General features: G+C 37.8%; 2 protein-coding genes across 3 annotated transcripts in view; one reads left to right on the forward strand and one right to left on the reverse strand.

The window, feature by feature from the left end:
• LOC134846666 (uncharacterized) overlaps positions 1-22742 on the reverse strand; it is a 214954-nt gene that overhangs the window by 27877 nt on the left and 164335 nt on the right. The window contains exons 3-7 of one of the 2 annotated variants that reach the window (XM_063864053.1): positions 20467-20703; positions 18191-18340; positions 12348-12690; positions 11994-12061; positions 11291-11671 (exon numbers count right to left, since the gene is read on the reverse strand). In XM_063864053.1, the coding sequence (XP_063720123.1) occupies positions 11291-11671; positions 11994-12061; positions 12348-12690; positions 18191-18340; positions 20467-20703 (1179 nt within the window). Of the gene's footprint in view, positions 1-11290; positions 11672-11993; positions 12062-12347; positions 12691-18190; positions 18341-20466; positions 20711-22742 lie in introns of both variants that reach the window. The other variant, XM_063864060.1, reaches the window with a different exon arrangement.
• LOC134846682 (uncharacterized) lies at positions 442-8772 on the forward strand. Its single transcript, XM_063864071.1, has 7 exons — positions 442-562; positions 752-1196; positions 1404-1593; positions 4323-4516; positions 6761-6976; positions 7269-7481; positions 8556-8772. The coding sequence occupies exons 2-7, from the start codon at positions 831-833 to the stop codon at positions 8745-8747; spliced, it is 1371 nt and encodes a 456-aa protein (XP_063720141.1). The 5' UTR covers positions 442-562; positions 752-830; the 3' UTR covers positions 8748-8772.

Consider the following 22742-nt stretch of genomic DNA (forward strand, 5'->3'; position numbering starts at 1 on the left):
CAAGGAAAAGTGAAAGCGCAGGTGTGTAGCACTTGCTACTTCTACTTTGTCTTCATAATTGTATACTTTTCAGTTGAACACTACTGCACGCCAACCAACCAAATCCAACTGCATTAAGCAGGCATCTCTTTGCTATCTCGTAGTTATAATACATACTCGGCTGCATAGTTTCCTATTAGCTGCTTGCTTGACTTTTATATATTGAAAATAGCGTGCTTTAATTAAGGTAGATAGTATATATTTTATGAGTTGCACCTGCTCACTTAAGAATTCGCTAGATGAAGTTGCTCGATTAGCGGAAGTAGAACCGGATCCTACGTGCAAATAATCATTCATGGGCCTGTCCTCCGCACAAAAACGATTCTTCTCTTCACCATAAGCTCAAACGCAGCCATACCATATGCCTAGAGACATTTCGGCCACAAATTGTAAGTACAGCATCTTGTTCCGATTGTAAAATAACAGAACTGCCTCTTTATCACTCGCATGTTGTCAAAACTCACTCTGACAGAAGCTCAAATCAGGGACTAGAATCTAAGAGGGAGCTATTAAAAATAAAGAAGTAATCTACTATTACCATTTATTAGCCCAGGATAAGCACATGTATACACTTTTGTTAATAAATTTTAAACCTAAAAAATCAGGTGGGTAAGTTACTTTCAGCCAGCCGAATTTTTCTAAGCATTTACAAGTCCCAGCCTCAGTGAATCACTGCCATAGCTCCCAGTAGGGTAATCTAAACATACTTCAGGCTGGCACCCCAACTAAGACGACGAGCGAGTCGTGCGGCGGAGAACCTGGTCACCGAGGAGTCCCGAGAACAGGAAGAGATGCCTATGACAACACGCCTGTACGTCATAAAGACGAAAGAACAGAACCGCAAAAATAAGAAAAAAATCGGCGAGGGAGATCGGAAGAGGGTTACTTGTGATTGTACCCGGAGCCTACTTCTCGCGGTATTCATAGCGGTGGTGTTGGTGTGCATCGGAATATCCATGTGTTTCATTGCATACCATGCCAGCAGCTCCATCATGGGGCTGGGGAGTAAAGATATGCACCCAGGGGAGGCGGACAAGCAGCTGAGTGAGGGGGACTCGAGAATATACAAACTGCTCTACAACTTGCGAATAGTGGGACCAATTTTAATGGGAACCGGTGGATTCATTATCTTGTGCAGCATTGTAGTGGCTTACAGGGTAAGAAAAAAAACTTCGTTTATTATGTTTTAACTATATTCTTCCAATCAAAAACGCATCTCTAAGTCTGCACATGTACAATGAGAATAAAAATACTCAAGATTTATGAAAAAAAATAGTACAGTAGGCCTCAACGAGTCCGAAAATGTAAGAGCTAGGATTCGGAATATTTAGCAAGTAGATAACACAAGATGGAACGATGTTTAGGACGAGAAGGAGAAAAAGGAAGTTGCTAGTGAGTTACTGAGTAGGATAGACCCCAGAGGCAGTGGCAATGTGGATGTCAATGGAGCCCCCTACGACATATACGATTTGGCCATCCGTAAGTATCTGCAAATCAGCGACGAAAAGACACGCAGGCGCAACACCCCTCAAGGCACAATCACACTCCCCAATGGTAAGTAACGGTACTAACTAACAGAACGTACTGCAACTAACTGCTGCGCCATTTAATCGTGTAGACGTTACTGGTATTTCATGATATACTCTTTTTGCTTAGGCTGATCGTACATGATCGTATTTTTGGTGCAGTATTTCGTTATTCGCTAATGAGTCTTCACGCAGATATAGTTCCAGGACTAAGGAAAACATCAGAACCTACAAAAGCTGTGCGCCTTGCAACGAGAACAGAAAAAAAACTGAAATTTTACGATCTAACGTGAGATCACATAAAAATCAATATCCATGAACAAAAACTTTTTGGCTTTGACTATAATTCGATAATTTTCGGCTCAGTTCTCATAACGTAAGAGAAAGTTCAAAAACCTTTCGGAAAACAGTAGAACATATTTAACTGTTACAGAAAAGAAAGATTCGACCACCGGACCGACGCAGCAAAACTTTGGAGGACGATAAAAGCGCTGGACAACAAGACGAGCAAACAGCGGAGAAACCAGCCTATCAAGTTCAAGGGGAAAAAGAGGAAGAAGACGTTCACCTCCGCAAAAGACCTGGCACACAGATTCAACAAGCAGTTCACCACCCCGAGGCCCCACACGACGTCGCAAGCCTACAGGACCATCACCAAGAGTATCCAAAACAGGTCCCTCGAAGACCATCCGACAATCACCACAACCCAGGTGATCAAGGCACTGAAGAAAGCGAAAAACTCGAAAGCCACAGGCCCAGATGGCATCACAATGATCCATCTTAAACAGCTGGGACCCAAAGCCATAGAACATCTGACGAGCACGTTCAACCTGTCGATTTCAAGAAGTCAAATACCCGCCATCTGGAAGACTTCTATCATTATTCCACTACTGAAGCCAGGAAAACCCGCCAATGAGAGTGCCTCGTACCGGCCGATATCACTTCTTTGCCCCGCAGTCAAGATACTCGAGAAGTGCCTTCTCCCGATACTCCAGAAACACCTCAAGACGGCAGAACATCAACACGGCTTCAGACCGCGACACTCAACAGTCACAGCGCTCAATGAGCTATCAACTGTAATCGCAGACGGCTTCAATCAACGAAAACCCGCTGCCCGTACTGTTCTCGTTGCATTAGACCTCTCGAAAGCTTTCGATACTGTGTGTCACGCTACCCTCCTCAAGCTGATTAACAATTCCACGCTTCCAGGAGCACTTGTACGCTGGTTAGCCACGTACCTGCACGGTAGACAGGCCCGCACACTGTTCAGAGACACGGTGTCAAGCAGTCGTATTGTCAGATTTGGAGTTCCACAAGGATCGGTTGTGGCTCCTACGCTGTTCAATTTCTACGTGGCAGATGCTCCAATGCCTCCACCGACAATTTTCTTAGTATCCTATGCTGACGAGTTCACAGTTTTCGCCCTTGGGACCGACATAGAGACACTAAGCAAAGACATCAACAGCTACCTGACGACGCTCTGCAATTTTCTAGACTCTAGAGATTTGGAGGTTTCAACACCGAAATGTTCCGTCACGCTCTTCACGCCCAGCACCAAAGAACACAAAATCACACCAGACGTGAAGATCAACGGGAAAGCCCTCATTCTAGCGAAAACACCAAAAATACTAGGCGTCACCTTCGATACAGCCCTGACATTCGGCCCACACTGCAAACTAGCCGCAGCTAGAGGAAGGAGCAGAGTGAATATCTTGAAAGCGCTGGCAGGAACTACCTGGGGACAGAGCAAGGAAACCCTCATAGTAGCCTACCAAGCCTTCATCAGGCCCGTCTTAGAGTACGCATCACCAGTCTGGACTCCGATCGCTGCACAGACCCACGTAGAAACGCTGCAGAAAGTCCAAAACTCAGCCCTAAGAGTGGCCACAGGATGCACCACGATGACCGCTATCCAGCACCTGCACGACGAGACGAAAATTCTACCTGTCAGGCGGCATATCCGTATGAAAGCAGTCCAGCACCAGCTAGCCCATCATCTCGAAGGACACCCTGGCAACAGGCTGCTAGACCGACCGGAACCGCCCAGAAACATGAAGGAAACGCTCTTCAGCAGGTACGAGAGGTACATCACTGCACTCCTCGAAACATCCGATTCAGAAGAAGACGACGACACGCACGTTACCGAAGAGGACTACAGAGGGCTCCTCAAAAAAGTGCACACAAATGAGGTCAAAGACGCCCTAGACAACCGGGACAACAACAAAGTGCTCGACGAACCAGCCCCCAAACTGAGCAAGGATGAATTACGACTGCCGAGAGGTACTAGACGGACCCTTGCCCAGTTACGGAGCGGTTACTCCCCATTCCTACAAAGCTACCTACACAGACTAGATGAATCAACCCCAGAAACATGCCCACAGTGCAACTCAGAAACCCACACAACGGGTCACCTATTCAGGTGCAGCGCAAACCCGACTACAATCACCCCCCACGCACTCTGGGAAAACCCGATCGAAGCAGCTGCTTTCCTGCAACTCGATACAGAAGAAGCCACAAATGAGGGACAAGAGGAGGGCCAAACTACGGGCACCTAGGCAACAACAACAACAACAACAACAGAACAGAAAAAAAACTGAAATTTTACGATCTAACGTGAGATCACATAAAAATCAATATCCATGAACAAAAACTTTTTGGCTTTGACTATAATTCGATAATTTTCGGCTCAGTTCTCATAACGTAAGAGAAAGTTCAAAAACCTTTCGGAAAACAGTAGAACATATTTAACTGTTACAGAAAAGAAAGATTTGAGCAACAAAAACAGTGCGAAGACGTCCCCACGCACAGACACAGATCGGAGCACTGGCCAATTAGAGAGCAGGAAGAATTCTATGAAGTCTCTGGAGAATGCCCTCATTAAGATAGGTGGACTGGTGCCTCAAGGCATGTTCATACGCAGGGGGTCGGAGGTAGCTCCCAGTCAGCTGCAGGTATGCAAAAAATAACATGAAAGACAGAATATTTCGACCATATCTGCCAACAATTTACTGTAAAATAAGCAAATTAGATGGAATCAAAACAGAGAAATGCGCAATTAGTTTTTTTGTGACAAGATAAAATTTCGCGGTCCTGTCTTTAAGGCCCCGAATTGTGATAAGTATATTATTTTGCGTTAAGAGGAACACCTCACTTTAAAAGAACCTCACTTTAAAAGAAACTAGAAATAACATGAAAAAAAAACTGATTGCTATTCGATTTTCGTGTCCACTTATTTGGATTAAAACCTCGATCTTTGGGTCACGCGTAATTTCTGAAAAATATCTGGCGAGAAAGTTCATGGACAATGAATTTTTATTGCGTCCAATTTTTAATCAGAGAAGAAGCTGAACTTGGCAAACACGAGCAAAAATGGCAAAAAGAGCCCCTACAATTCAAGAGGAAAAACTTGAAATAACAACATAGTCAAATGACAGTTGGAAAGCTGTCGATGAACGCAAGAAAAACGAAAAAAAAAACATATTTTTAAAAAGCCTCACCTTTCAAATTTTAAAGAAAAAAGGCCTGTACAAAGGTGGTAGATGGGCGTTTTAAAAAACCAAATGTGATAGAGGGGTCATATATCTCACTAATTGTAAGCAAATACAGATTTTACTAAATTTATACATGCCGCTCGATATAATTTGAGATGTTCTCAGAGGCAATTAACCTGCCTCATTTGAGCTAAGTTATGGCTTCATTTGAGCTAACTTGGATGCTTTAATTGACATCGCCGGAGCAAAAATTTAGAAAACCTTGTGGCAATCTGTTTACTGCTAGCTTCTTGAGACCACTTTATCGCATTTGAACTATATGGCCTCAAAACTCTTAGAATTTCTAGAACAATTTACGATGAACTTTTTTTGATAAAATTGCCCAATTTGAGAAAACTGGAACAATAGGTAGATTTTTTTCAACCGCTCGGAAACATGAAAATCCAACTTCGGAACTAGACGGTCATGCTTTTGCCCTTTTTGATTTTGTGATTGGAGAGCGCAATTTGCGTTCCGTTTAACAAATGAATTGGAATTGAACTTAAAAAAATCAAAAAAAAATCAACTCGACGAGAAAAAATTTCAAGCCTGTTGCTTAAAAAAAATTTAAAAAATCAACTCGACACGTTCATCGACACTTAATGACAAGGTTGGTAAAAAAAGGTTTTTCATTGAAAAAATCAATTAAACAGCGTTCTTTTAATAAAAAACATGTTTTTTTTCAGTTGGTTCAGTTCGCAGTAAAGAAATGCAAGTTTTTCGCATTTTTAAAGCTCCATTTGGTTTCCTTTAATTTTCATAGAACATTCTTGTCGTTGAGAAATGACTTTCTAATCCAGCTGAGTTGGAAACTCCGGAAAGAGAGCCAATAGCATTATCAACCAAGGCTGGTTCGGAACTCAGCCTCTTTCCCATTCTGATACCCCTATTGCTACGGTTCGACTCTCAGACATCGCTAGTTTTCAGCGGAAAATATTATAAAATAACAAACACTGTTTTTTATTTTCTGTTTTAGAATGTGCTTTTTTGCCTTGTTTCAAAACATGTATTAAAACACTCCCAACCCTTCTTAATAAGCCTTCTAAAAGAAAACTGTGATTACTTCGGAATCGAGCCCGAGTCCTCCGGAATCCTGGGCACACTCTAAACCGCTATACCACAGCTGCCACCGACGTTTGACTTAAATACCAGACACAAAGGAATGCGTTTGATCTACCCGGATGTAAGTTTTAACTAAGCTGATGTAAGTTTTAATTAAGCGGATGTAATTATTAACTAAGCGGATGTACGTTTTAACTAAGCAAATATAGGCAGATTTTGCAATAAAGTTTGCGATTTTGATTGGTAAAAAAGTGGCCTTCTAAAATAAAACTTAATCAACCACAAGCTACATTTGTATAAACAACGATATCAACGCTGAATTAAAAACTTTTTCAGTATATATATTCTGATTCTTCCAGAACCGAACGTGTGGAGGGGTATATCTTCCGTTTAGCAGTATCCGGTTCCACCTTCAGAAGGCGGAAGACGCTAGGGCCCCTTCTTTTCGATTGAAAATTTTATTACTAAAATTAATTTGCAAATAACTGCGAGACATGGTATTATAAAACGATCAGTAAACAAGATCTGGGCCTTATAGTAATGTAGCACTCAATTCCATGGCAGCCTCTCTATGAGGAAAAAAAAACAATACTATGAATGTAGGAGAGCGAGGATATGGGCAGGACAGGTTCAGTGCTCATTCCAAGATCCACGCAGCAGACTAGCCAACAGAGCACTGTGGAAGTGAACAACTATCCTCTGAGGACCACTGTCAGTTGCACTGTGGCCATTCCCAATATGTCCAGAAACACAAACAACCCAGTCCAGTCAGAGAGTAGCAGCGAGGATAGTAATAAATCCACACCCAAGAAAAACAAAGTCAGTAATTCTAACAACAACTTGCTCTAATTATGACTCCAAGAACACATTTAATAGCTCTTAATGGCATAATTGACCGCAAATTATGGCATTTACACACCAGGTGCTTTCGAATTTAGAAAAAATAAAAAGGCAAAGTTGCTTAATATTTTGCAGCGAAGAAATTCTTGGGCAAAAGTCTGCGTAGGTCCAGAAAACATGCGTGGAAGTGTTAATGGTTTGATCGCCTAAAAATTTAAATTTCAAAACAATTAAATAATTTATGTCTACAAAAATGTATGCTTCGATTTAGCGCCCCAACAGTTCTGTTCTCGATACACCTCGCACTCAAGAGCAGACTCCGAATCAGACAACAACGAATAAGAAACAGAGCAAGAGCGAAGTGCAGAAATCAGGAAATGAAAAGAGCAGCAAAAGCAATAACCAACCTTCAAGAGCAGCTTCAGGCCGAATACCAGGCAACCGGAAGAGTGTTCCCTTGCTGGTTGTAAACGACCACATTAAAGTTAGCAGCGCATTTAAGCTCTGATCCGAAACCATGATAAAATTAAAATAGTAGGTGGTTGTCAAAGTAATGCAGAATTTTCTGACCTCGGTAACTATTGCAAAAAAAATGAAAATATCAAAGTCGAAAAATAATCGAAAACCATTTTCGAAAAAAATCGTATTTTTTTCTTCCTGAGATATGAGGGTACGGAGAGGGGAATGATATTAACCTTCAAGAAATAAACAATTACACAGATGCGAAGCGCAGTCTTGCATCACTTGCATTTTAGCACAAACATATCATAGCAAGCTAGCCGACAGAACAAAAAGATGATAGCCGCGAAAAACGATTAAAAAAACCCAGATCTACCAAATTTTTATACGTCTGCTTCGAGTTGCTTAGAATGCAGTTCATGTTAAGGAAAACATATCAAATATTCGGTATTAAATTGGGATCGAAACAAAACTTACAGAGGCGAAGCTGCGCTTCGCAAACGCTAGCGATAGAACACGACAAAAAGATTTATAAAAAAAACTAAAAATAAGCCTCGGCTTCGAACCTGGCGACCTCGAGAATTGGAGTCTCACGCCCTGCATTTCAAAAAATTGCGAGATATATTGAGAAAGAAAATTTCTGAAATCGTGTTTTTATTATTGTTATGTTGTTTGAAATAAATAGCTCTTTTCGGTTCATTTGATGAATTAAAAAGGTATCAACTGTGTTAACTTATTACTATTCGAATGTCAACGCACATGCCATCAAAAGCCGCAAAGATGCCACCAAAAGTTTGAAAAAAAAAGAATAGTCGTAGTATAACACTAACGCTCACTAAAGTTCGCTAGTGTAAAGAAGCGGCAATTAAGCCGAAATAATTGAGCGACGAAAAAAAATTTCAAAAAAATTGAGCTTTGGAAAAGTTTAAGTCATCACACCCTATGGTCAACTAAAGAGTCAACAGCGATTCGTATATGAATTAAGTAGTTTGCAAGCTATTTTTTTTTCTCAGGGAAAAAATTTTACATCAATAACTGGAAACTGCATTTTTTAAAATCAAAATTCAATAGTTTTGACACTAATTTAGTTTTTTTTTAGCAGACAGGCCAAAACCAGAAGAAGATAGAGGAGTTGAAGAGAGAAGACAGCAGTGGGAGCACAGGTAGCGATACAGGAGTGATCCCCAATGGAGCAATGTGCCCCCCTTCCCCTTCCCCTTCCATTAATCATACTGGAGGACTCAATCAGCTCCCCAACAAGGCAATGAAACTGACAGAAGTGTCCGATTAGAAAACTAGAAGACTAGAGTGTTGTTGAGGGCTTGTGATTGTTTTCTAAAATCAATTAGATATTGCTATAACTCGTTTTTGAGTTGCATACAAATTGAGCGACTCTTTTTCAGCCCCCTTTCATTGATGTTACTGATTTTTATTTAAACAAGAGCAGCCGGTCGCCGCGCAAGTATCACCGAAAACGCAGTATTAATGAAAAAATTCTATAAGATACTTTCATAATTTTTCAAATTCGTGTGTTTTTTGAGGCGTTGTGTGATGAGAGGGACTAAACGTTTTGCAGATAACTTTTTTGATTTTTTTTTTAAAAAAAATTTTTTTGCCAAGAAAGCGCTGCATAAAAATTCATAAAGCAGTTTTCCTGTAGTAAAACTAAGTTTTTTGCTACTTGAAGGAAAAAATTTCTCTCATAAGATTTACTCGCTCGCTGTACTCGCTCGAAATTAAAAACCAAAACCTTCGAATCAGTTTCTCGACACTGGGAAGACTTTTTGAAAAATTTTCAACATCTTTCGAATCACGACTGAAATGGTTTCAATATGATATATCACTCAACCCATTCCAATTTCCGATGATTAATTGTGCTACCTGATTCTGCGAGGAACAAGGAAAAAAAAAAGAAAACACACCCCAAAGACATAGCCTCTCCCCCTTTCAGTGGTCGGAACCAAAAACTTACACAGCAAAACGTTTAAATATACTTGCCCCAATTGAATGCAGAGAAACTTTGAGAAAAATTGTTAGGGGAAGACTGGAACTTGTTATCGTAACTAGTAACGAAGCGTACCATAATAGTCATAATAAAAACTTGTTGTCCTGAAGTAGTATTGCAGCGTACTATAATACCATAAAAACAATACAACTATTACCTCGCCATACTCGCCCGAAATTAAGAATAAACGGCAAAAATTCGACACCCTTTTTTCTCGGAACAAAAAAATATTTGAAAATTTTTAAAAGTCGTTCGAATCACGGCTGAAAGTGCTTTAAAATGATGCATCACTCGGCCGATTCTAATTTTTAACTGTGGTACCTGAGTTTGCGTAGAACAAATAGTTAGAAAATCTAAAACAAACCCAAAGACAAAGTTCATCCCCACTTTCAGTGGTCGGAAAATGACTTTCGCTGTAATAAAACATTTAAAGATATATCAAATAACAGCTTTAAAATTTTTTTCTACACAGAAGCGAAGCTGCGCTTCGCAAACACTTGCGAGAACACGACCAAAAAGCAGCTTTATCAAGTGAAGTAAGAAAAAGAAGAAAAAAGCCTCGAATTAGCAAAAACTCGGCAACATGTAGGATTCGAATCTGCGACCTACTGCAATCAAGAAATTATGAGTCTCACGCGCTATTCACTAAGCCACGCAAGCTTAACAACCGACAAACACTTGTCACGAATAAGGCACCAAATACAAATAGACTCAATTTTGCAAAAGATAATTTGAAATATAACAAACTGAAGGCAAACACACCAACTTTGCATGAAACAAATCGCAAAGCATTAAGCCAGATTATGTATAAATAATCCATTTCAAAAAAATTACGAGATATATTGTGTTAGAAATTTTCTGGAATCGAGTTTTCATTATTGTTATCTTTGAAACAAACCACTTTTTTCGGTTCATTTGATGAATTAAAAATGCATCAACTCTGTTAACTTATTACTACTCGAATGTCAAAGCACATGCTATGAAAAAGCTGTGAAGGTGCCCCAAAAGTGGCACCAATATTTGCGACTTAAATTGGAACAAAAAGAAGGTTCCGTACTTCGCAAGAGTAAACATCCAAATTGCGGTACAAACTATTCTTAACTAACTATTTTTGTAACTTTACGAGAAAGATACGGTGAAATTTGAAAAGAACCAAATATGCTTAAAACAAGAAAATTTCCTCATTTGATAAAGTGAAATCATAAGCACACAACATGATTCAATTAAAAAGAGCCAACAGAAAATTGGAAAGGGGTCACTAAGGAAGTCGGACAAAAATTTTTTGACTTCTTTAAACATTTTAAAACTTTCACATAACAAAAAAAACATCCCATACGCAGGTCTTTGAAATGCGAGCAATGTTTATGATCGACACTCTTTTCGTAAAACGAACCCAATTAACTGGGTGAAAGAGTTTTTGTTTCTTCCACTGGGAAATCTAAGAATTAAAATCCAAGTTTGACTTTAAACTTTATTAACGTTTTCTACGCCATTTGCACTGTCGTATATGGAGAGCGCAATTTGTCTTCCTTTAATTTTGATTTTTCGCGGTTTCAGACTGATTTTTCGCGGTTAACTTTTAAGACTCCTTTCCGAAAAAAAATCAACATTGCCTAAGAGAAGAGTGTTCACTGTGTTCATTGCCACATAAAGATGACGTTCAAGTGTAAAAAAACCGAAATCAATCACAAATCATATTGGGTAAGGCCAGCATTAAAACGATTTTTGTTTTAGCCAAAGGGCGCCACAAAAATGAAGGAAAAAATTAAAAACACAACATTTCTGTAGTCATCATTTTTATCGCTATAGTCATGAGTTATCCCACTCACCATTCTGGGCAGGGGAAGACAGGGCAAGTCCCTGGGGTCCTGTGTGGGGGTCGCATCTGAAGTAGGCTTGCCCAGTTTCAACAACTTCGCGTGCAATCTCTCTATTCGCACACTAAAGGGGGTACTCTGTCTGTAGAGAGAAGACTGCCCAGACTGAGTCCTAGAAGGGTTATCGGAGTCCCCAAAACCCAGTCGTGAAGTATCGGCAGTGGTGGGAGCGCGACTGTAGTTACCCAGCAGTTGGTGGTCTATGCTTATCATGCTGGTCTGGGAAGGCGTAACAACTGGGTGCTCGTTGTTGCTGCATGCCAATTTAGCCCCGTCAGACACTTTCTCGCAAATACTGAATATTCTTTTGTCCAAAGTTTCAAGTGCGCGTCTCTATTCAAATTGAATTTAAACATGACATCAGGTCTGATTAAGGGGGCGTGGAGGGGATCTAACCACTTGAAGGATCCCTTTTCGGTACTATTTTACTTCATCATCTCGCAAATATTGTGAGGGAAAGGAAAGAACACTGGTTCAAACTTTTCAGGATTAAAGTGTTGAAGTTCATAATTCTGTTTTGAACTATTTGTCCCTCTCATAAATGGTTAAGCCTGTAAACTAATCGCAGTAAAATTATGCCAGGTCTTGAGTAAAACTTTTAAAAGTGGGAGTTGGTGAAGTTTTTCATGGCGCTTTAATTAGATTTAAAACTAACCTCAAAGTCATAGAACTCTGGAAGATTGGCGATTAGCTCGGGCGGCGGTGGCAGCCCTATTTCACTATCTAAAGCAAATAACTCCCCAGATCAGGAGAGTTTGAATGAAATCAACTCTTTGCTCGGCAGACGGATAAAGACGCTTTAAATAGCATTATGCAAATAACCGCTGAAAGGTCGAAAAAAAATTCCAAAGAGGAGCAATACTCAAAAAAGTTCCTCAATCAATAATTAACAAAGAAATCAATGATGAAGAAATCTGATGAGCCTGTATACCTTTTTTATTAAGCTTAAAATGTAGCCCGTATTTCAATGTCGAATTAGATATAAGAATGAAATATGAATTATTCATACCTGGAGGTTCAACATATGATTCGCACACCGCGATTCCCAAATTGTGAAGACTGTTGGGATCCTGCATAACCATCGCTTCAGTGTTCCTATGGAACGAGTACTGCTTGTGCTTGTGCTTCCAGTACATGTCAACCACGTCCAATTCCTCCTTCCCTTTTCGTAGCGCATTGTTGGATCCAAGAATGCTGTTCGGCAAGAAGTGAACTGATTTGCTGCTTCCAAGAGCGCGCGAAGCATGCCGCGAAGTTTCCGGCGACCACGGTGAGCTTCTAGCAGTTAGATATACCTGTTCTCTCTTCTGATAATTTATAGTCGGCAGCTTTGCTGATACTCTTTGAGCGTTCTAAGCAGTAAAATTGATCATTGTCTCCATAAACATTAATTAACGCGAGTTTTGAAATTTGCTTCATTTTTTTTTTCAAAAAGTTGAACCGATGTGACAAAAACAGCCACTTAAATGATGAGCTTACAAAAAAAACTGGATTAGAAGGATATATACACCAGTTAATTCAACTACCACGAGCACATGGATGCAAGGCTTAAAATTAAAAGCTTTAAAATGCCTAAAATTACTACGAACTGAACGGTTACTTCTCCAATGGCATAAACCCCATATAGCAGAAACACAAATTATTTACCAATTGACATAAGCAAATTCAAAAACGGTGTGAAAAGTTTGAGGAGTGAAAAAGTTGATTCTTTTCAGACAGTTTTCACACCTTATTTTGTTCTTTTGTCAACAAATAACTAATCACCCATCAATGTTTAATTCAAACAAGTATCATATTTTTTTTAAAAGGGGCCAAATTGAAATTTTTAAAAAGGGACAGAGTTGCAATTTCTATTATGACCGATACTTTTATTTAAAAAAATAGAATCTACATACAAAATTTTTTTAGGCGTTGCACTGAACACTGAAACTAAATGTGGCTCCAGACTCGTTCTAAATATTGAAATGGATGCTTTGTTAACTCATCCAAATTGACATGCACATATGGCCCACTATAACCGCTATAAAGATCTCACTTCAAAAACTAAAATTCTTTCGGAAATTTCTCAAAACACACAGGAGTCAGTTGCCCAAAGTTACCAAAAAGTTGTAGTCGAAATTAGAGATACAAGTTTCTCCTCAGTCAGATATGTTAAATCGACGTTGTATCTTCAGCCGAAACGCCTAGAAATATCGAATTGTGAAGAGTTAGACTTGTATGGGCAGAAACACAGGACGGAATATTTTTTGTGTGAAAAGCGACAGAGTGGTATGTGGTCAATTGTTCTTAAGTGTGGTAATTGAAAGCTTTTTCGAAGTGCAGAATAACTCTTTCAGATGGCACTTTTGAATCTTCATTTCAAGTTTACGTTATTTTCGGAGTATTTGAAGAATCAAAAACTCCATTGGTTTGGTGTCTGCTCTAAAATAAAACGACAGAAATATATCGACGAATGCAAAAACTAATATCAAGAAAGTTTCCGAAAACGGACCTACAACTAAAAACCTCATTACAAAAACGGTCCTACAACTAAAACAAAATTACCTTGAGCTCCGAGCTAGGATTTAAGGCGAGATACAACCCTTACACCAAAAGAAAGGCTGTTAATTTTCCGCCAAACCAAAACCTATTAACAATGAAATAGTTCATGCTGTGTGCACATGAGCACCGGGAATCAAATCAAAGCCTGTAAAAAGGTAATAATACAATTCTACTACACAAGTCTAAAAATTCCAGCCAAAAAAGGAGGAAAACGTTTCTTTTTCTTAATTGGACCTCTTTGAGGCATAAACCTATCACAAATTCATCAAAGCTGTAAGAATCTTGTGTTTAGGGCAGCAGCAGAAACATAATTTCCACCAGCCATTGTTGGAGGACTTTACTTTCAATTCTTCAAAGCAATTTTGTCAAAATAAGGATTTAGGATTATTTTCACACATTACAAAATGATAGAAGAACCAAACCGATTCATTCGAAAACTCACTACCATAGGTTTTCTATCAGTGTTTTCTGTCTGCCAAAAATTTTCGAGTAACTTAAACAAACATTGACAAGATTACTGGTTTCACAATTTACAAATCTTAACGTTTTTTTAATCGTCAAGAAAACAAAGGAATGGTTCAATAATACTTCAATTGAAAATTTTCATGAAGACTTTTTTATTCAGTAAAAAAACTTGATGTAATGATTTAATTTATGACACACAGGCGAAGCGGAGCTTCACAATTCTTTATTTCTTACTATGCAAAAGCACATTACGCTACAAGATAGTGAATGGTAAAAAAAAGTACAAAAAATTCAGTTGAAAAAGCTACTTGAAATAACTTGAAAAGTTGACAAAAAACAGCTACAAAACTTCATGATTGCAAGGAATCAAGTTTATAAACAGCCTTAAAAAGTGTTGGAAATCATTTACCGAGCAGAAACAAATTTTGAATCGAAACCTGTTGAGGCGAAAACAAAACGGCTGTCAAAAGAAAGTCATAAAAATTCAAAAGTTTTTACTACCCATCCAAAAGTTTATACGACCCAAGCAAAATCAAAAACGGTGTGAAAATTTTAAAGCCTGAAAAATTTATTTATTTTCAGACAATTTTCACACCTTATTTTGTTCTTTTGCCATAAAATAACTAATCACGCAACAAAATTTAATTCGAACAAGTGTCAGATTTTTTTTAAAAAAAGGGCAAAATTGAACTTTTTAAAAAGGGACAGAGTTGCATTTTCTATTATGACGGATACTCTAAAAAAATAGAATCTACTTATAAAAGTTTTTTTAGGCGTTGCACTGAACACTGAAACTAAAAGTGGCTCCAGACTCTTTCCAAATATTGAAAAGGATGATTTGTTAACTCATCCAAATTGACATGCACATATGCCCGACTATAACCGCTATAAAGATCTCACTCTAAAAACTAAAACTCTTTCGGAAGTTTCTCAAAATTCACTGGAGTCAGTTGCCCTAAGTTACCTAAAAATTGTAGTCGAAATTAGAGATACAATTTTCTCATCATTCAGAAACGTTGAATCAACACTATCTTCAGCAGAAAATACCTAGAAATATCGAATCGTTAAGAGTTAGACAAGTATAGGCAGAAACGCAGGACGGATTATTTTTTGTGTGAAAAGCGCCAGAGTGGGGAATAGTCAATTTTTCTAGCGTTTGGCAATTGAAAGCACTTTCGAAATGCAGAATAATTTTTCAGATGGAACTTTTCAATCTTTACTAAAAATTAGTCATCAAGTTTACGTTACTTTTGGGGTATTTGGAGAATCAAAAATTCCATTGGCTTGGAGTCTGCTTTAAAACAAACCACAGGAATGTAACGCTGAAGGCAAGAAATAGTATCACGAAAATGTCCAAAAACAGACCTACAACTAAAAACCTCAAAAATTACCTTAGACTCCGAGCTAGGATTTAAGGTGAGATACAACCCGTACACCAAAAGAAGGACTGTTGGTTTTCCGCGGAATCAAAACCTATAAACAAGGAATTAGTTCATACAGTGTAAAAAAGAGCACCGGGAATCAAGTCAAAGCATGTAAGAAAGTAAAAATACTGTTCTATAACAACAACTTTAAAATTTCCAGCCAAAAATAAGAGGAAAACAGTTTTTTTTGTTCATGAGACGTCTTTGAGGCATAAACCTATCATAAATTCATCAAAGTTGTAGGAATCTTGTGTTTTAGGCAGCAACAGAAACAGACTTTCCGCCAGTCCAGTCAGTGTTCGAGGATGTTATTGTCATTTCTCCAAAGCAATTTTGTCAAATTAAGCATATAGAATTATTTACACCTTACAAAAATGATAGACGAATCAAACCGATTCCTTCAAAAATTCCTTGCCATAAGTTTTCTATCAGTGTTTTCTGTCTGCCCAGAAAATTTCCAGTTACTTCAAGAAACATTGACAGGATAATTGGTTTCACGATTTAGAAATCTTATCGTCTTTTTTATCGTCAAGAGAACAATGGAATGGTTCGATAAGACTTCAATTGAAATTTTTCATGAAGATTGTTTAATTCAGTAAAAAAAATTGATGCATTGATTTAAATTATGACACACAGGCGAAGCGGAGTTTCACAATACTTACGATGCGAAAGCACATTACGCTACAAAGCACATTACGCTAGTGAATGGTAAAAAAAAAAGAAGTCAAAAAAACTCAGTTTAAAAAGCTACTTGAAATAATATAAAAATTTGGACAAAAATAGCTAGAAAACTTCATGATTGCAAGAAATCAAGTTTAGAAACAACCTTAAGAAAACTTGGAAATAATTTACCGAGCAGTAACAAATTTTGGGTCGAAACCTGTTGAGCCGAAAACAAAATTGCTGTCATAAGAAAAACATAAAAATTCAAAAACATTTACGACCCATCCATTCTTTAACACTTAATCACATAAAAATATATTTACACCCAAAAGTACGCAATATAAATTGACTGAGCCGACATAACATGAAAGAGACTGTTAAAATAATTTTAAAAAATTACCCAAAATCAGACTTGGTAAATTTACTAACTACTGAACTTTCAGTTATAGTAGAAAACTGTTTAAATTGGAACTAAAACCATGCTGTAGAAAGTAGACAATAAAAACGTACCAGATGAAAAAAAAATTGTTCAAAAACGGAAAGTGAACCGTCAGAAACTAAAACGAAAACCACGAACCCGAAAAAAATTCGAGAAACGGGCTCTACTTAATTACCACTTAAATGTTGGTAGCTTTACTTAAATTTTCAAGGAATTGAACGTGTCAGAAGTGATATTTACCATTCCTACTAAATTAACCATTCTCTCAACAAAGTTATTTACGGGAAAAAGTGTAGTAGTCGATTGCAATACAGTTGCTGATCGCAAGGGCAGTAAGTTGAAAAAAGATACCGGGCCAAAAATGGCCATACAGCTAGTTAATAATACCCGAGTCGAGATCCCGCTCAAAAAGCGCTCAAGATATGAGCGGTTTTCCAGCAAGATTTGAGCGGTTTGGGCGTTTTTTTTTGGAAAAACCGCTCAAACCGCTCAAATCTTGCTTAGAAACCCGCTCAAAAACCGCTCATTTCTTGCTGTGGTTTTTGAACGGTTTTTCAAGCAAGATTTGGGCGGTTTTTAAGCGGTTTTTGAGCGGTCTTATAAAGAAAACCGATTAACCGATCAAAAAACCGCTCAAACCGCTCATTTTGAAGCAAGATTTTGAGCGTAATTGTCTAAAAAAAACCGCTCAAACCGCTCAAATCTTGCTTCAAATTAGGTGAAAAATCTCGACTCGGGTAAACAGATATCGGTATCAAATCTCGACGCAGAAAGCTGAATTAACAATCAGGACACAAATTTCAGGAAGTCGAGAGAAAAAAATAATAAACCACGCCGTCGAATAAAATGGTTTCAAACATACTGCTGATAATGAAGACGATAATAAACTCGATTGCTGCGATGTTAGCAGAGAATTTTATGATCAGTTTCAAAACGTTCATAATTCAAGTAATTTAGGCAAAATCATAAAATTAGGATCTACTCTATAAGATTGTCGATAAAAATGCCTCAATTTCATCCTTATTGCTATATTAGATAAAAAACGAAAGATTCACCCAGATGTTTTCGTAACGAAGTGAAAATTTCGGAATTAACTTTTTGAAATCCTAGTTATGACCAAAAACGCAGCGATATGATATCATATTCGACCTAATAGATTTCTTAGAGGTATTTAAAATGATCCAAAAAAACCCACCCTCCTTGATAGTCACTTCCTAATCTTCGCAACTCTTATTAGCAGCCTGCCAGAAAAATTTGCATTCAGTTTCCAATAGAGCAGACCCCGAAAATTTAGGTGCATTTTCAAGTCTTATTACATACCATTGACTGTATGATATCAGCAGCCTTTTCGCACTCTGTGAGTCCCGCTTGCACGTTGTTCTCTATCCTGTCGCACACCCACTTCAGTCTGGCTCTGAGACGGCGCTGTTCCGAGTAGTCCCTGTCCTCGTCCTCGCATTCGATCAGTTTCTACAACAAACATATAGCTGTTTGAAAGGGACAATCCTCTGGTACAAGAACACAAAGTTGATATTATCCAATGAGAACTGCTTCTTCGAAAGTCTGCAATTTTTTTAAAGAAAGCCATGCGAAGTGAACAGTTTTTCCAGCAGCTATTTAAACTTTCGAAACTCATGGAAAAAATATCCTGGCTTAGGTTTTTCGGGGTAGCAACTAATGTGGCGAAGGAGCTCGCATACTGTTAATTGAAGCCATTAAATCAAGTATATGACGTAATATACAGCTCAAGAAATCCAAGATATCCAAACAATTTGCAATGCACGCGTTGAAAAAAAGATTAACTGGAAAATCCCCCAGCCTATTCAAACGGTTTCCTACAATTTAAAAACAAACAATTTAACACCGTACATTTCACTATTAAACAATTTAAATTCCTAACAATTTAATTCCAAGTTTCTAATTAAACACCAAATTGGTACTGTATGAGCTCCTCATCTTAACTCCTATCAAACCAAAACTAATCGTCCAACTAACGCGCGAATAACATTCAAAAACTTGGTTTATTTCGTTTATAATTGCTAAATTGAGTCTTCCTGAATTACTAGAGACTCTTATTGACAGGTTAAAAATTTATTTTCGATTGGATGTTTCACTAAACCAACATGGTTACAAAGAAACCTGCTTGTGTTACTTAATAATAATATGACAAAGTGTTTCTAACAAAAACAAAATTCTGGTAGTCATTTCATGTTGTATTCAAGTTGTACACAATTGCAACCACCTAAAAAAACAAGTTATGATTGAGTCTTCTTTCGAATTCATAGTTATTGCTATAAACAAGCCAATTCTTATAGCGTCGGAAACGAATTTTGTTTCCAGCGAAAATTTGAGTTCACCGAAAACCGGATTTGCTCAAAATATCAATCTCAAAAATGTCGAGCATCTGCCATTAAAGAAAAAAAGATCGATACGCGTAAAGAGGTAGAGAGCACAATCAAAACCTTTCAGCGGGAAATTAGTCATCAAGCTACTAAAAGAGCTCAACGAAAGATTTACACTAACTGTCACAGTTTCCAGTCAGTTTTTGCTTGTAACAAATGATATAGCCACACAATTTGCCATCCCGACAAAATACAAACTGATTCGAACGGCTGCCAGCACACGCAAGCATCAAGCAGCTAGATACAAATATGCCATCAATCTCCTTGGCGCAAAAATTCCATGTTCCTGAAAATTTTGGAAATTGTTTACGGTATGACAGTGAATCAAATAATCACGAGCGAATTATTTTGTTGGGTGACCAATCTACGCCTTCTTCCCTAACAAGAACAAAAAAACATTATCCGTTTTTGCAGGCTTTGTTGGACTTAGCACCAAATTGCCGGCCCGAAAAAAAAAGTTTGAAAAATTTTGAGCAAGCTGCATTTCAGTCATTCCACAAAAAATTCCCCGGAGCGCATTTATAAAAATTGTTTTTCCATCTCTCACAGAGTTACATTTAAAAAATCAATGAACTGGGTCTTAAAGTGACCTACGAAACAAATCACGACTTATCTTTGGCCTTAAAAATGCTGCCCTTCCTTGCATTTGAGAGACAGATAGGCGATTCCTATGATTTGATCGCTCGTTTAAATGAAAGAATTCAAAACATTATGTCTGTTTAAGAAAAAAACTGATGTGTTTTTTTCAGCGCATTATCTAGTTTGTGTTGAGCCAGTGTACATTTTGTCGTGTCTTTGTAGACTCTTCGTATCTTAAAAGTCAAATTTTATTTCTAAATTTTTGCAGCTTTTTTTGAAAAGACGTTTCCTTGCAGAATTCCGTATAATGTAGTTAATGCGAGACCATGACCGGTGCGCTAGCAATTTACTTCCAGGATGCTATGTTGGGACTAGATGCTGGCAAATCCTTCAGGTTTGCGTTTATGTACCAAAAATTCGAAAAAGCTGAACTAAGCGATCTGTCTATAGATTTAAGTTCTAGACTGATTCTAAAATTGATAAGGTAACAAAAAGTAGGTGGAGAAACTGTATGATGTTAAGTTGTTTTGTGTTGAAAAGGTGGGAACTATTCAACTCTGCAGCTTGAAATGTACCGATGAATTGTTGGGCATATTTAATGACTGAATCACTAACTTCTTCTAGCGATCTGCACTCGTGTACTAATTTTGAGGCGATCTGCAGTCTGAGGGTCATGTTCTGAGTGGCAACTTCCAGCACTGACGCTTTCTCCCTTCTGGCATCAATGGGTTCCATTGACCCTACTTGGCGACCGACTCCACTTCCTCCTTCTGCTGTCGCATCTTTCAAAGTGGATTCAACCGATGCCATCAATTTAGCAAACTGTTTCTGAGCATCTTTGGTCTCCGCGGCCTGAAATCTTCATTTTTGAAACTAATCTTTCTGCTACATTTCAACTTCTTATTATCATTATAAGCCCACTATTTCTTCTATTACATTACCACGAATGCTTTGCCTATTAAATTTTATTATTTGACAAAAATTTCACGATTGCTTTGCAGCCAATTTAGGCCAAAAAAAATTGGCCTAGGAAAACATGTCATATAAAAGCCACCTTTCAGAATGAAAAGATGGTTTTAGTATAAGTAAAATATATAGAAAAAAAGGTAATATATGGTAGCTTAGACAAAGAAAATTAAGTCAAAACGTTCTTTTTCAAATCTTTTTTTTTAATTCTACGAAAATAGTATTCCTGACTGAGTCGATGACCATATTTCAAAAAACTTGCTGTAAATCTTTCAAAACAACGCAAATTTTTAAACTGGCATATAATGACCAATTGCTTTTTTTACCCGCATGAGCTTACCTTTCACTTATTACTGCCATAAATTTTTACATCATATCCATTACATTGTTATTCCTCGAAATAATTTACCACTCAAACTATTCCAGTCACTAAGCTTGCAACTTTGATATTCTCTCTGTCGTTCAGAACTACTTCGTTTGTTACGAGTCTAGTCGAAAGAATTGTTATTTTAGGCGAAAATGACATTTATTCGACTATACGAAAATTTAGGCTTTCTGGCTAGCTCACATACAAACACAGGACAAAAAGTGTCAATTTTTCGTTTTCAAGTTGTTTTCTCCTTGTAGTTATTTAACATGTAAGGGTAAAGGTTTGCCATGTTGATGAAACTTTTTAATCAGATCTGGTTGAATAAAAACACAATATTTTGTTTTGGATGCATTCATTAGGCGGTCAATGTTGACTATTTGAAAGATTCAACAAACGCCGGTAAGGGAAAAGTATGGCATCATATTAGAGCCCTATAGATTGCGTCGAAAAAAAATGGCTCAAGTTTTTGGCAACTAAGACTAGTTTTGAGCAACATTGGTCTAAAAATTGATTTTAAAACAAAATACTAAAAACAAAATCGATTTTTAATTTTTTTTTGCAAAAATTTTACGAGTTCGAAACATACTGTGCTTAATGCGCAGCGACCAGCTATCCTTGCTTGTTTGTGATGGGCAAGTTGGAGTAGGATAACTTGGGCTGGGACAAGCTGACTTGGGGCAAAACGACATGTAACCTTAGAACCGAATAAAAAATCCCACCCTCTTTGATAGTTACTTCCTACTCACAGTTTACATTAGCCGCTTTCCAGAGTTAATTGCAGTCAGTTTGCAAAAATAATAGGCCCCGAAATATTAGATGTTTTGAGCATCTTCATGTTTATTTACACACCATTGTTTAGATTGAAGTTTTGAATGTTATAGTAGCCCCCGCGGATGCATAAGATTACACTTTTGTTGGCTTCTACTTTTTCAATGGCCTGAGTGACATAGGTCCCGTTGAGATTTTAATACGTCCGAATCGTCGCAAGCAGTCAATTCTGTTTCTTGACGCCCGACCTAGTAGCTTTTTCAAAACTTTGATTTAATAATTTTGCGCAATATCAAGTGAAAGCCAAGCTCATTAGCTTTCCGCAGAGTTTATAAGTTTAAACTAGTAATGTTCACAAAGTTTTTTCAACTACAGGAACACCTCTCCAACAAGTTCTCGGTGGAAAACGAAGAGTTTTAAATTCTGTGTCCCGTAACTGAAACATCTAAAGCGAGCCCCAATATAATATACCAAAACTATTCAATTCACATGAGCGTCATAGTTGCAAAAAATGGAATAGTTGATTTTAGGACGTAACTGCCAGTGGGCTTCTTCGAGGAAGGTTTATTTATACACTAACGATAAATAGATACAGTTCGGATAAAATGATAAGAGGCGTAAAATTACTGGAGTTAAAATGCAACAGTAAAATGTATGAAAAAAGAGTTATTAAAATCCATCGGTTAAAAGGAGACGAAAACCTAATGGCACATGAACTTTTCATGACATTTGCCAGCATTTTGTTCTAGAATGAGCAAGGAAGTTAGATCTGAATATTCAAACACAC

Source organism: Symsagittifera roscoffensis, chromosome 1 (genome assembly GCF_963678635.1).
Source record: "Symsagittifera roscoffensis chromosome 1, txSymRosc1.1, whole genome shotgun sequence".
NCBI classification, from domain to species: Eukaryota; Metazoa; Xenacoelomorpha; order Acoela; family Convolutidae; genus Symsagittifera; species Symsagittifera roscoffensis.

Bases quoted from the DNA above. Each gene is read 5' to 3' on its own strand.
- LOC134846682 (XM_063864071.1), top strand. From the start codon at position 831: ATGCCTATGACAACACGCCTGTACGTCATAAAGACGAAAGAACAGAAC. The intron at 1,197-1,403 runs GTAAGAAAAAAA...AACGATGTTTAG, and splicing joins GCATTGTAGTGGCTTACAGG to GACGAGAAGGAGAAAAAGGA. The intron at 7,482-8,555 runs GTTAGCAGCGCA...GTTTTTTTTTAG, and splicing joins TTGTAAACGACCACATTAAA to CAGACAGGCCAAAACCAGAA.